General features: G+C 47.9%; 1 protein-coding gene across 7 annotated transcripts in view; it reads left to right on the top strand.

Moving 5' to 3' along the window:
* The window catches only part of OSBPL9 (oxysterol binding protein like 9), a 128,191-nt gene that overhangs the window by 37,027 nt on the left and 78,910 nt on the right, over nt 1-12,254 (top strand). Inside the window, exon 1 of one of the 7 annotated variants that reach the window (XM_040408523.1) lies at nt 6,918-7,027. The exons of 5 other annotated variants lie outside the window; for them this stretch is intronic. Coding sequence is in view for 1 of the 2 variants with exons in the window: in XM_040408521.1 (XP_040264455.1) it covers nt 7,082-7,105 (24 nt within the window). In the remaining variant the exon portion in view is untranslated. Of the gene's footprint in view, nt 1-6,917; nt 7,106-12,254 lie in introns of those variants that run through there. One more of the 7 variants, XM_040408521.1, reaches the window with a different exon arrangement.

Here is a 12,254-nt window from a genome sequence, read left to right as displayed (position 1 = left end):
CGCTCAGTGAGGGTAGCATAGTAGAGGTGACAGGGTCCCTTTAAATGGATTATCAAATCGTTGAAATAGCCCGGGCCCCTTCTATAGATGATACTTACCCGGTCCCCAGCACCCGCTTCCCTCTGGATTCCAGCACAGACGCCGTTGCATCTCTTCTTCGCACAGATTAAAAACATCCAGCGACGGGGAAGGCAGTCAATAGCGAGCTGTGACAGCGACCAACCTTCTTTTTTTTTTTTTTATCCGATAATTTTCAGTAAATTGCAAAAATAAAAAGCAAAGTGGTCTGTACAATATATATGCAATAGCCGCGACCAACCTTTCTAGGGAGGCTGGTCACTGTCGCGGCCTACTATTGGCTGCTTTCCCCGAAACCGGATGTTTTAATCCACACAACAGGGAGATTCAACGGCGGCCGTGCAGCAATCCAGAGGGACGCGGCTGCCTGGGGACCGGGAAAGTATCGTCTACTCGGGCATTGTTGGAGTGGGTATTTCTACTATTGTATAACCCCTTGAGGCCTCATGCACACGGCCGTTGCCGTATTGCAGGTCCACAACTACACTGGCACCAGCCTTGTGCACCTCGCATCACGGATATGGACCCATTCACTTGAACGGAAGCTTCTGTGGTGTTTCGTCTGTGCCTCCGCACCGCAAAAAATAGAACATATTCTATAATCTTTTTTTTAACGATGCGGACGGATCACTGACCTATTAAAGTTGAATGGGTCTCGATCTGTCCCACCACCGCACGGATGTTGCCCGTGCATTGTTACCTGCAAATTGCAGTCCCCAATGCATGGAACGGCCGTGTGCATGAGGCTTTAATGTGAACCGGTCACCTTATGCTTGCAGCTCTGTTTGTAGGCATTATGTTACAGAGCAGGAGGAGCTGAGCAGATCGATACATTGTTTTGTGGGAAGACATTCAGTGAGACTTTTTTATTCGCTGAAATCCCTGCACTTTGTGTTTAGGAGTCCAGTGGGTGGTCCTAACCAGTGACTGTGCAGACCAAGAACTGTCAATCACTGTCTAGGACCGCCCACAGGACTCCTAAGTATACAAACACCAGGGTGCAAAATTAAGGAATTGCAAGTATTACTAAAACGTTTCCTACAAAACCTATCAATCTTCTCATCTCTTCCTGTCCTGCGCACGCGCCGCCTGATGTTCAGACCGTATGTTAACGTGACCAGTTCCCTTTAATGACACGGCAACTTTTGGCCCCTGTGTTATAACGTTTGCACATGTTGCACTGCCAGCTGCTGCTGGTTCACAGCACCTCATGGTTCAGTAACATTCGGTGCGGTGCAGTGCTGCCGGATTGAGAGGTTTTGTCATGTGGCGATGTGTTACCGGAAACTAAGGGGGAGATTTATCAGGACTGACGCTTTCTCCCTAGTTCCTGATATCCCTTGTGCTGCCGGAGGGCGAGGGCTGTAAAAACTGGGAGATGCGACAATTTTATAAAAAGTTGCTCATGCGATTTTTTTTTTTTTTTTTTTTTTTAACGCCACTTTTCAGGCGCAAAGTGAATGATTAATCTCCTCCTACGTGCCTGCAATGGGTTCTCTCTGCTCTCATGTGAACACTCGTTTTACTGCATTTATCTTTTAAAAAATATATCTTGTATGTGGTCTGGTCCTGACTAAGCCAATTGTGGGATGGCTGTGCTGGATAGTCCTTTATTGCAGGCTGGGACGTGGAAGGCGACAGCAATAACCAAAATCTGTTTTTGGCATGTCCTATAGAAGTACATGCACAGCTCACTGATGGGGACCTGGGGCCTTCGACTATCGGTTGTTATTGGTCAAGTTTGTTTTATGTGGACCCATGGATTTTCCTATATAAAAAAGGAAAAAAAAGTTAGGACTTCTAGATCCCACTACTTCTTTCCCGGACATCTGCCGGCAGGTCACCACCATACATATTAGGCTTCTTTCCCATCTGGGTTTCTCAGTCATAGGATCTCAGTACCGGAGGAAAACACTTCCATTTTGTCCCCATTCGTTGTCAATGGGGACAAAACTGAACTGAACGCTCCAGAATACATTCCGTTTGGTTGCATTCCCAAGCCGGACATCATGGGATGCGGAGCAAGAGACAAAAAAAAAAAAATAGTCATTCGGCACCCGTTGACTTGGGGTCCATTCACACGTCGGTAAGTGTTTTGCAGATCCGCAAAACATGGACACTGGCAATGTGCATTCCGCAATTTGCGGACCGCACATCGCCGGCACTATAATAGAAAATGCCTAATCTCGTCCGCAATTGCGGACAAGAATAGGACACGTTCTATTTTTGTGCGGATCCGCAAATGTGGATGCGGACAGCACATTCCGGCCCCATTGAAAATGAATGGGTCTGCACCCGTTACGCAAAATTGCGGAAAGGCTGCGGACCCATTTTGCGGACGTGTGAATGGACCCTTACACTGGTTTTAGTGCCGGGTCCGTCATGGCTATCTTAGAGATTATACAACCGGATCCGTTCAGAACGGATGCAGATGGTTGTATTATCGTGAAGGAAGCGTTTTTTTGCTGAACCCTGCCGGATCCAGCAAAAATGCAGATGTTAATATAATGTGAATGGCCACTTTTAGGCTGCGTTCACACGGGCGAGATTTCCGCGCGGGTGCAATGCGGTAGGTGAACGCATTGCACCCGCACTGAATCTGGACCCATTCATTTCAATGGGGCTGTTCAGATGAGCGATGATTTTCACGCATCACTTATGCGTTGCGTGAAAATCGCAGCATGCTCTATATTCTGCGTTTTTCACGCAACGCAGGCCCCATAGAAGTGAATGGGGTTGCGTGAAAATCGCATGCATCCGCAAGCAAGTGCGGATGCGGTGCGATTTTCACGCACGGTTGCTAGGTGACTGTCTATACACTATTATTTTCCCTTATAACATGGTTATAAGGGAAAATAATAGCATTCTGAATACAGAATGCATAGTAGGTGATCAGTTGAGGGTTAAAAAAAATAAAAAAAATTAACACACCTTCTCCGTTTGTTCGCGTAAGTCCCGGTCTCTTCTTTACTTCTCAAAAGATGAACTATGGGCTAAAGGACCTTTGATGACGTAAGATCACATGCTCCAATCACATGGTCCATCACCGCGGTGATGGACCCTGTGATTGGAGCATGTGATCTGACGTCACCAAAGGTCCTTTAGCCCATAGTTCATCTTTTTAAAGAACTGAAGACCGGGAGAACTACGCGAACAAACGGAGAAGGTGAGTTAATTTTTTTAACCCCTCAACTGATCACCTACTATGCATTCTGTAATCAGAATGCTATTATTTTCCCTTATAACCATGTTATAAGGGAAAATAATAACATCTACACAACACCGAACCCAAACCTGAACTTCTGTGAAGAAGTTCGGGTCTGGGTACCACAGTCGGTTTTTTATCACGCGCGTGCAAAACACATTGCACACGCGCGATAAAAACTGAACATCGGAACGCAATCGCAGTCAAAACTGACTGCAATTGCATTCCTACTCGCGCGGGTTTGCCGCAACACACCGGGACGCATCCGGAACTAATCCGGACACGCTCGTGTGAACCCAGCCTTAAAGGGGTTGTCTGGTATAAATGAAACCCCCGGGGCAGGCAGGACCAGCCTTTTGAAAACTCCTTTGGCTCCTGAATGTTCGTCTGTTTGAAAGTGACGAGGGCCCGTTTTGGTCACGTGAATGCTGAGGCTATTTATTGGCTGTAGCCGTCAAGAATGGGCCCCTGTGACTTCTGATCCGATGGGGACCTCCAGGGGTTCAGATGGTGAGTGCAGTTTCTTTTATACCAGACAGTCTCTTTAATTTATTCACATCCTCATTTTTTATATTTTTTTGCCTTAGTTGCGCATAAACCCAAAAGGAGGGAGTAACCTTGGACAGACCTCATGGGGTTAAACGATGGATTCAGCTGTGAACATAAAAAAATATATCCAGTCCTCTTTCCTCCACCATGAGTGTTGGGCCTATGCACACGACCGTTGTGCATTTTGCGGTCCGCAAATTGCGGATCTGCAAAACAGTGTCCGTGTGTTCCGCAACTTGCAGAACGGCGCGGACAGCCATTAATATAACTGCCTATTCTTGTCCGCAAAACGGAACCGAGCAACGGATGCACACAGAGTGCTGTCCGCATCTTTTGCGGCCCCATTGAAGTGAATGGGTCCGCATCCAAGCCACAAATACTGCGGCTCGGATGCGGACCAAAACAACGGTCGTGTGCATGAGGCCTTAGATACATGTTTTTGGAGCCAACACAGCTGAAACATTTCTTTGGAGCAGACACTGGGGCAGTCAAGGGAGTGTCGGCTCCAAAACCTCATGTATTCATGCCGCTCGAACGGGATTCATAGGTTCAGATATGTCCCAAAAATGTCATTTTGGACTTTGTTGCTGCATGCTCTAAGCTGGCCATACTCCTCAGGTAGCTGCTGATGGCTCTCTCTCCTGATCCATATATATTAGAGATGAGCGAACTTCTGTTTTAAGTTCGGCGTCTAAAGTTCGGCTTCCGGTTAGCGGAGGATCCCGATATGGATTCCGAATTCCGTTGTGGTCCGTGGTAGCGGAATCAATAATGACCATTATTGATTCCGCTACCACGGACCACAACGGAATTCGGAATCCATATCGGGATCCTCCGCTAACCGGAAGCCGAACTTTAGACGCCGAACTTAAAACAGAAGTTCGCTCATCTCTAATATATATGCATCCTCAGCTTGGCCGAGCAGCGTACATGTGTACTGCATGGAGAGAGGGGAGAAAGCTACTGCCAAACTCCGGGTGACCAATTCAGAGGATAAAAAATAAAAATTTGTACAAAATGTATTTGCCAAGAGTCTCAGATTTGCAAAATAAGCGAAGCATTAGCACAAGAATATTTTCTATTAGGCTACTTTCACACTGGCGTTTTGTCTTTCCGTTTGTGAGATCCGTTCAGTGATCTCACAAGCGGCCCAAAACGGATCAGTTTTGCCCCAATGCATTCTGAATGGAAAAGGATCCGCTCAGAATGCATCAGTTTGTCTCCATTCTGCTCTGGAGGCGGACACCAAACGGATCTGTCCTGACACACAATGTAAGTCAATGGGGACGGATCCGTTTTCTCAGACACAATAGAAAACAGATCCGTCCTCCATTGACTTTCAATGGTGTTCAAGACGGATCCGTCTTGGCTATGTTACAGATAATACAAACCGATCCGTCCTGAACGGATCAGTCTGTACAGATCCATGACTGATCCGCACCAAACGAGAGTGTGAAAGTAGCCATACTATGGCATTATTGTACTTTATTTGGTTTGCAGAGTGCTGTTGTATATTTTTCTTCGTGTTTCTAGCCATGGCGGCGTGCACATGCGCACTGGGATGTGCGGACTGACCCCCTTTTTCTTTGCAATTCAGAGGATCGGTCATAAGTTGTAAAGTTTTGGGAGAACCTCCTTTTAAGGCACTCGTACACCTCTGCTGATCCAGACTGCACCCCAGTCTCTCTCCGACAGGGCTGGACATGTTGGATTCCATCATGCCCGATTGCTAAGCCACTGCTAGAGGCGCCTGACAGCCGTTGGGCTGGCCATATACATCAGATGTATATTGTTTGAACCCTTTTTGCTGGATCAGCCCCCATCTCTGGTGTATGGGGGGGCTTCCCGACTCCCACCAATGCCTGGTGCCGGGGGAGAGAAGGGATGTGTTATCCCTGGGAGATGAGCCACCGGCAGGGGCATTCTCCCCAGTGGCGACTCTAGGATCAATATATAAGGGGGGGGGGGGGGGGCACAGAAGATGCACAGTCAAAAATGGGGGGGGGGGCACTAATAATTTTCACCAGCTAATCATACTACTGAAAAATACCAAAGCAGCCGCTTCCCCTGACGCCGGGGTAATATAATTAAGGGGTATCAGGGTACATTGGGTGTAATATAACTGAGGAGGGCTATCAGACATTATAAAGGGGTAATATAGCTTACATTACCCCTGTATTACGTCCCTGATAGGATAGAACTCCTTAGTTATGTTACCCCTGTATAATGCACCCCGATACCCCTTAGTTATATTATATAACTAAGGGATATCAGGGTACATTATACAAGGGTAATATAACTGAGGAGTTCTATCCTATCAGGGACGTAATACAAGGGGTAATGTAAGCTATATTACCACCGTATAATGCCTGATAGGCCTCCTGAGTTATATTACCCTTGTATAATAATGTACCCCGATACCCCTTAGTTATATGACCCCGTCGAGATCATATAACTAAGGGGTATCCGGGTACATAATTATACAAGGGTAATATAACTCAGGAGGCCTATCAGGCATTATATGGTGGTAATATAAAGTTATATTACCCCCTGTATAATGTACCCTGATACCCCTTAGTTATAATATGACCCATAATGTCCCCTGATACCCTCAGTTATATAACTGAGGGTAATCAGGGGACATTATGGGTCATATTATAACTAAGGGGTATCAGGGTACATTATACAAGGGTAATATAACTGAGGAGGACTCAGTGCTATCAGGGGACATTATACAGGGGTCCTTAGTTATATTACCCCTGTATAATGTACCTCTCCCGTCTCGTTCTCATGACACATGCATGTATAGGGAGGGATCAGGAGAGATGGCCGCTGTCGTTATTCCTCCTCCTCCCTCCCATAGAGAAGACGTGCAGGCTGAGCCGGGCCCGGGGTGACTGCAGGCAGGACACAGCAGGGAGGTTTGCCTCCTCCTTGCTGGGGAACACGGGGTTAACACCTGCGGACTGATTACTGCTCTGAGCGTGAAGTGAATCACATCTGGCTCGCTCCCCAGTCTGTTGGCTGAACCGCGCGCCGCATCACGTGACCCCCTGGCCACCCAATGGGCAGCCATCTTTTTTTATCTGTAAGCTGCAGCCGTCCAATAGCCCGCCGGTGGGAGGCGAGCAGTGGCAGCGGCGGCGGCGGCGGGTCAGCGGACGTGCAGAGGAAGTAGCCGGGCGCCCTCCTCCTGTAAGTAAAACGCGTGCATGTCGCCGATGAGGATTTCAGGGCAGTGTAATCTCCATGGCCGCGGAAGGCTGCAGCAGCGTAAGTACCGGCAGCTGTCGCCGTCCTGTCAGTGTTGTCATGTCACGTGACTCGGGAGCCTGAAAATGGAGGCGGCCCCGGTGCCCCCTCTTCTGTCTGACAGGATTGCCCTGGGGTTTTCTGGAATGGCAGGAGGGGTCACACGGGCATGAGGTGCACGGTCCTCAATGGAAGATGGGGTCGCCATTGGAGACTGGGAAGACTGGTGTAAGCTGGTTAGCCTAATGGTTTTGTTGTCAGTAGTGTTATTACAGTCCAGGGTCCTGTTCTCTTCCCCATTAGAGCGAGTTTATCATTTTATGTTCTGTGCATTAAGGGGAAAGAGCTTGTGATATCTACCTGCACATGTATATACGGCATATAAAGCCACCTGTAGGTGTGTATATGTATAAAGAGTCAGTTATCTGTACACGGTATATAAAGGGGTCCTCTATATGTGCAGTGTATGAAGAGTCCCCTCTATGTCGGGAGTAGGAGCCCCTATTGTCACAATCAGTGTGAGGGAAAAACTCCACACTAAACACAGGAGGGAAGGGGAACCGGTCACCTCCTAGACAACCCTAATCCGGGCCCTGACTACCTATCAATATGAATAGACCTTTAAAGGGCTTCTGTCACCCCACTAAACAGTTTTTTGGTTACTTATAATGCGATTTATCCATACATACTGTAATTAATCATTTTGGTTTAGCAGATTCTGTTAAAAACTTACTTTTAAAATATGCAAATTACCTTGCTACCAGCAAGTAGGGCGGTTACTTGCTGGTAGCAGCCGCATCCTCCTCTCATAATGACGCCCCCTCCGCATGCTGATTGACAGGGCCAGCGGACGGGATCTTTCTCTGCTGGCCCTGTTTGCATTCAAAATCTGGCACCTGCGCCGTACCTGTCTTCAGTCGGCACACTGAGAGGCGGACGCTCGCTCCATCCTCAATGCGCCTGCGCCAATGACGTCACATCTAAACCCGGCGCAGGCGCATTGAGGAAGGAGCGACCGAGCGAGCGTCCTCCTCAGTGCGCCTGCGCCGACTGAAGACAGGTACGGCGCAGGCACCAGATTTTGAATGCAAACAGGGCCAGCAGAGAAAGATCCCGTCCGCTGGCCCTGTCAATAAGCATGCGGAGGGGGCGTCTTTAGGATAGGAGGATGCGGCTGCTACCAGCAAGTAACCGCCCTACTTGCTGGTAGCAAGGTAATTTGCATATTTTAAAAGTAAGTTTTTAACAGAATCTGCTGAACGAAAATGATTAATTACAGTATGTATGGATAAATCGCATTATAGGCATTATAAGTAACCCAAAAAAACCAAAAACTGTTTAGTGGGGTGACAGAAGCCCTTTAAGGTAGGAATATTTATAAGCAGGATATCTAGGCCCTTATATCCCTATAAGGCCCTGGAATGAGGTTAGGACCAGAGACAACCTATTCCTCCCCAGATGGACGAATGGAAGTCTCTGTCTCAGGCCCTGATACAAACAAGACTTATCTGAAAGTAGAAAACTGCCAACTCCAGAAGCAGCACAGAGTACAGCCGACCAGCTGGTTAGAAGGCAGGAAGAAAATCTATAAACCGCACCTCCAAGAGTGAGAAGCGGCCACTTGTGGGAAAGGTAAATTACCAACAAGCAACACCTGAAGCAAGGGGTGTGGCAGACACCATAAGATCCACAGTGAACTTGTCAATTTAACCCACGAGTTGCCAGTCTCCGATCTCCTGGTACCTGCCACGGAAACGACTGTGACACCTATATGTTGTGGCATATAAAGGTTCCTCTATATGTGGAGTGTAACGGGTCCTATATGTGCGGCATATAAATGATTCCCTATATGTGCGGAGTGTAAAAGGGTTTCCTATATGTGCGGCGTGTAAAGGATACCCTATATGTTGAGCCTGTTTGTTTAGGGCCATAGTCACTAACCTGTGACATCCCAACTGTTTACAACCACCAGCATCCCCTGACAGCCGCAGGCTCCAAGAGCATGCTGGGAGCTGTAGTTTTTCTGCAGCAGGAGAGACACAGACAGGGAAGTCCTGGTCTATTGGACGATCTGCGCAGATGTCTTCCCTCCAGTTATTGGCATCCTCTCCTACCTGTATATATGGCTTGGATATACATTTTAATGATAATAACCCAAAAGGTGATCTTATCCTGATTTGCTGTGCAGTTGATTTCAGTATACTGTTCCCAGATATTAAATCAAGCAGAGCAATGAGTGGGGAGATCTCTGGTTTTGTGTGAGATGCAGGGCTGGTTATGGCTTTGTTAGAAAGATGTTGGCATGTTCTAGGTCAGGGATGCTCAACCTGCGGCCCTCCAGCTGTTGCAAAACTACAACTCCCAGCATGCCCTAAGGGATGTAGGTATGCTGGGGATTGTAGTTTTGCACCAGCTGGAGGGCCGCAGGCGGGGCATCCCTGTTCTAGGTTATGTATGATTTTCAGTTTTTACATTAATCGTGGGGCTAACCCCTTTTAGGCTTGAGATTGACTGACTATACTGCTCTTCAGTGTGGAAGTCCAGAATAACGTCTGGCGCTGTGATCGCTCGGCCTAACGTGTAGTGTCTCTGTGTCACACGGCCGTGACCAGGCAATTAAACTAGTCATGCAGCAGTCCTTCTGTTAGTAAATGGCCGTGTGGAGCTGGCGACGACCATCATGGTGGTTCCAGATTTGCAGGCGGTGTTCTGCTTGTGTAATATATCCGGCGCCCGGAGCGGTAGTCATGGGATTGTGAAACGGGAAGTGACCCGCTATTAATCAGTTCTTTACGTTTTGGACGCACTCATCTGTGTTGATTGTGTTCGGAGGCAGTGACATTGCTTAATATGTATGTTACGCCTTTAGGGTAGGAATATGTCAGTGGCTCGCCCGTCCGCCTTAGGTGCTATCTATCACACATTATTATTACGTGCTGGTTATAGCACTATTGCATCACGCACTCAGAATTATAGAAGATCAGATAATTGTGCATGTATAGGCTCAGCCTATGGGGAAACTGCTCCGCAAAGTAACAGGAACCGCACATTATAAATGAGTTGTATAACAAACCGTCACAATCAGGCCATGTGAGGAGGTGGTCGAGAGGGGGAGGGGGGACTAGAGAAACCAATGAATAGTTATTGTAGGAGATTTCTTCGTCTCTTATGCATACAGGGCGCCTATTGATATCTGTGGGGCTGTAATGCACATGCATTTAAAGGGGTTCCGCAGCTTTTTCTTACTGTGACCTATGGATAGGTCATCAGCATCTGATCCCTAGTGTCGGACCCCCGTCGATCAGCTGTTTGAATAGGCAGCAGCACCGCGGCCTTCTCACTGTTTACCTCAGGCCCCGTGACGTCACGACTAGTATCACTGGCCTGGGCCCGGCTAGTGGCCATTGAAGTGAACGTGGCTTAGCCGCGCCCAGGCCAGTGACACTAGTCGTGACGTCACTAGGCCTTCTGGAGGCCTTCTAAAATAGCTGATCGGCGTGAGTCTCCAAAACGGCGCTCGTAAGGGTTGTTGGGAGTGGTTTGTCTCCTAGCGCGCATGCGCAGTACCATTGGAGAGACGCCACAGACCTGTGTGAAAATCAGCGAGTAAGTAGTACTGTGACCTTGATACAGCATTTAATGGAATTTAATGACCATGATGGAGCTTAAATCAATGGTAAAAATGGCTGCAGAAGATCAGAGTAAGGCCTCATGCACACCACCGTTGTTCTGGTCCGCATCCGAGCTGCAGGTGCAGACCCATTCACTTCAGTAAGGCCGCAAGAGATGCGGACAGCACTCCGTGTGCTGTCCGCATCCGTTGCTCCGTTCCGTGGCCCCGCAAAAAAAAATAACCTGTCCTATTCTTGTCCGTTTTGCGAACAAGAATAGGCAGTTCTACAATGGTCCGCCTGCTCCGTTACGCAAATTGAGGAAGGCACACGGGTGGCTTCCGTGTTTTGCGGACCGCAAAAACGGAACGGTGGTGTGCACGAGGCCTAAGGCTACATGCACACGACCGTATGTGTTTTGCGGTCCGCAAATTGAGGATCTGCAAAAAAAAATGTGACATCCGTATGCCATCCATGTTTTTTTTTTTTTTTTTGCGGATCCATTGTAACAATGCTTAAAACGGACAAGAAATAGGACCTGTTATATTTTTTTTTTGCGGGGCTGCAGAATGGACATACGGATGCGGACAGCACACGGGCCAAGCAGAGTAAACATGATCACATCTGAGCCTGTCAAAGTGCAGTGGACGTGGCAGTTGCAGAGAGAATTGAGCCTCTAGGTGTAACGGCAACGCCCCCGTTGCTCCTAGAGGCTCATTTGCATATATTAAAACATACATTTTTCTCAGCAATGCGGACACATATGAACATAGGACCAACACAGATGCCTTCAGCTGCCAAGCGCACATGTAACAGGTCAGACAGTGTCATAGGTACAAAACTGCTGACAGATGCCCTTTAAGGCCCCTTTCACACGAGCGAGTATTCCGCGCGGATGCGATGCGGGAGGTGAACGCATTGCACCCGCACTGAATACCGACCCATTCATTTCTATGGGTCTGTTCACATGAGCGGTGATTTTCACGCATCACTTATGCGTTGCGTGAAAATCGCAGCATGTTCTATATTCTGCGTTTTTCACGCAACGCAGGCCCCATAGAAGTGAATGGGGTTGCGTGAAAATCGCAAGCATCCGCAAGCAAGTGCGGATGCGGTGCGATTTTCACGCACGGTTGCTAGGAGACGATCGGGATGGAGACCCGATCATTATTATGTCAGTGGCTCGCGATGCCCGGCATCTCCGTCTGACTCTTTTACTGTATAGGACCTGTGGAGAGCATTAACTATAGTTTAAGGACCTGGGATGATGTCACTCCGGTCATCACATGGTACGTCACATGATCTTTTACCATGGTGATTCACCATGGTAAAAGATCATGTGACGTACCCTGTGATGACCAGTGTGACGTCATCCCAGGTCCTTAAACTATAGTTAATGCTCTCCACAGGTCCTCTATACAGTAAAAGAGTCAGACGGAGATGCCGGGCATCGCGAGCAAGTGGATTAAGGTGAGTTAAATTATTTTTTAATTTTTTTTAACCCCTCCAGCCCTGTTTTACTTGGCATTCTGTATTCAGAATGCTATTATTTTCCCTTA

The sequence above is a fragment of the Bufo bufo genome, chromosome 9, assembly GCF_905171765.1.
Source record: "Bufo bufo chromosome 9, aBufBuf1.1, whole genome shotgun sequence".
NCBI classification, from domain to species: Eukaryota; Metazoa; Chordata; class Amphibia; order Anura; family Bufonidae; genus Bufo; species Bufo bufo.
The sequence above is the reverse complement of the archived record's forward strand: the minus strand, read 5'-3'. Positions and strand labels throughout refer to the sequence as shown.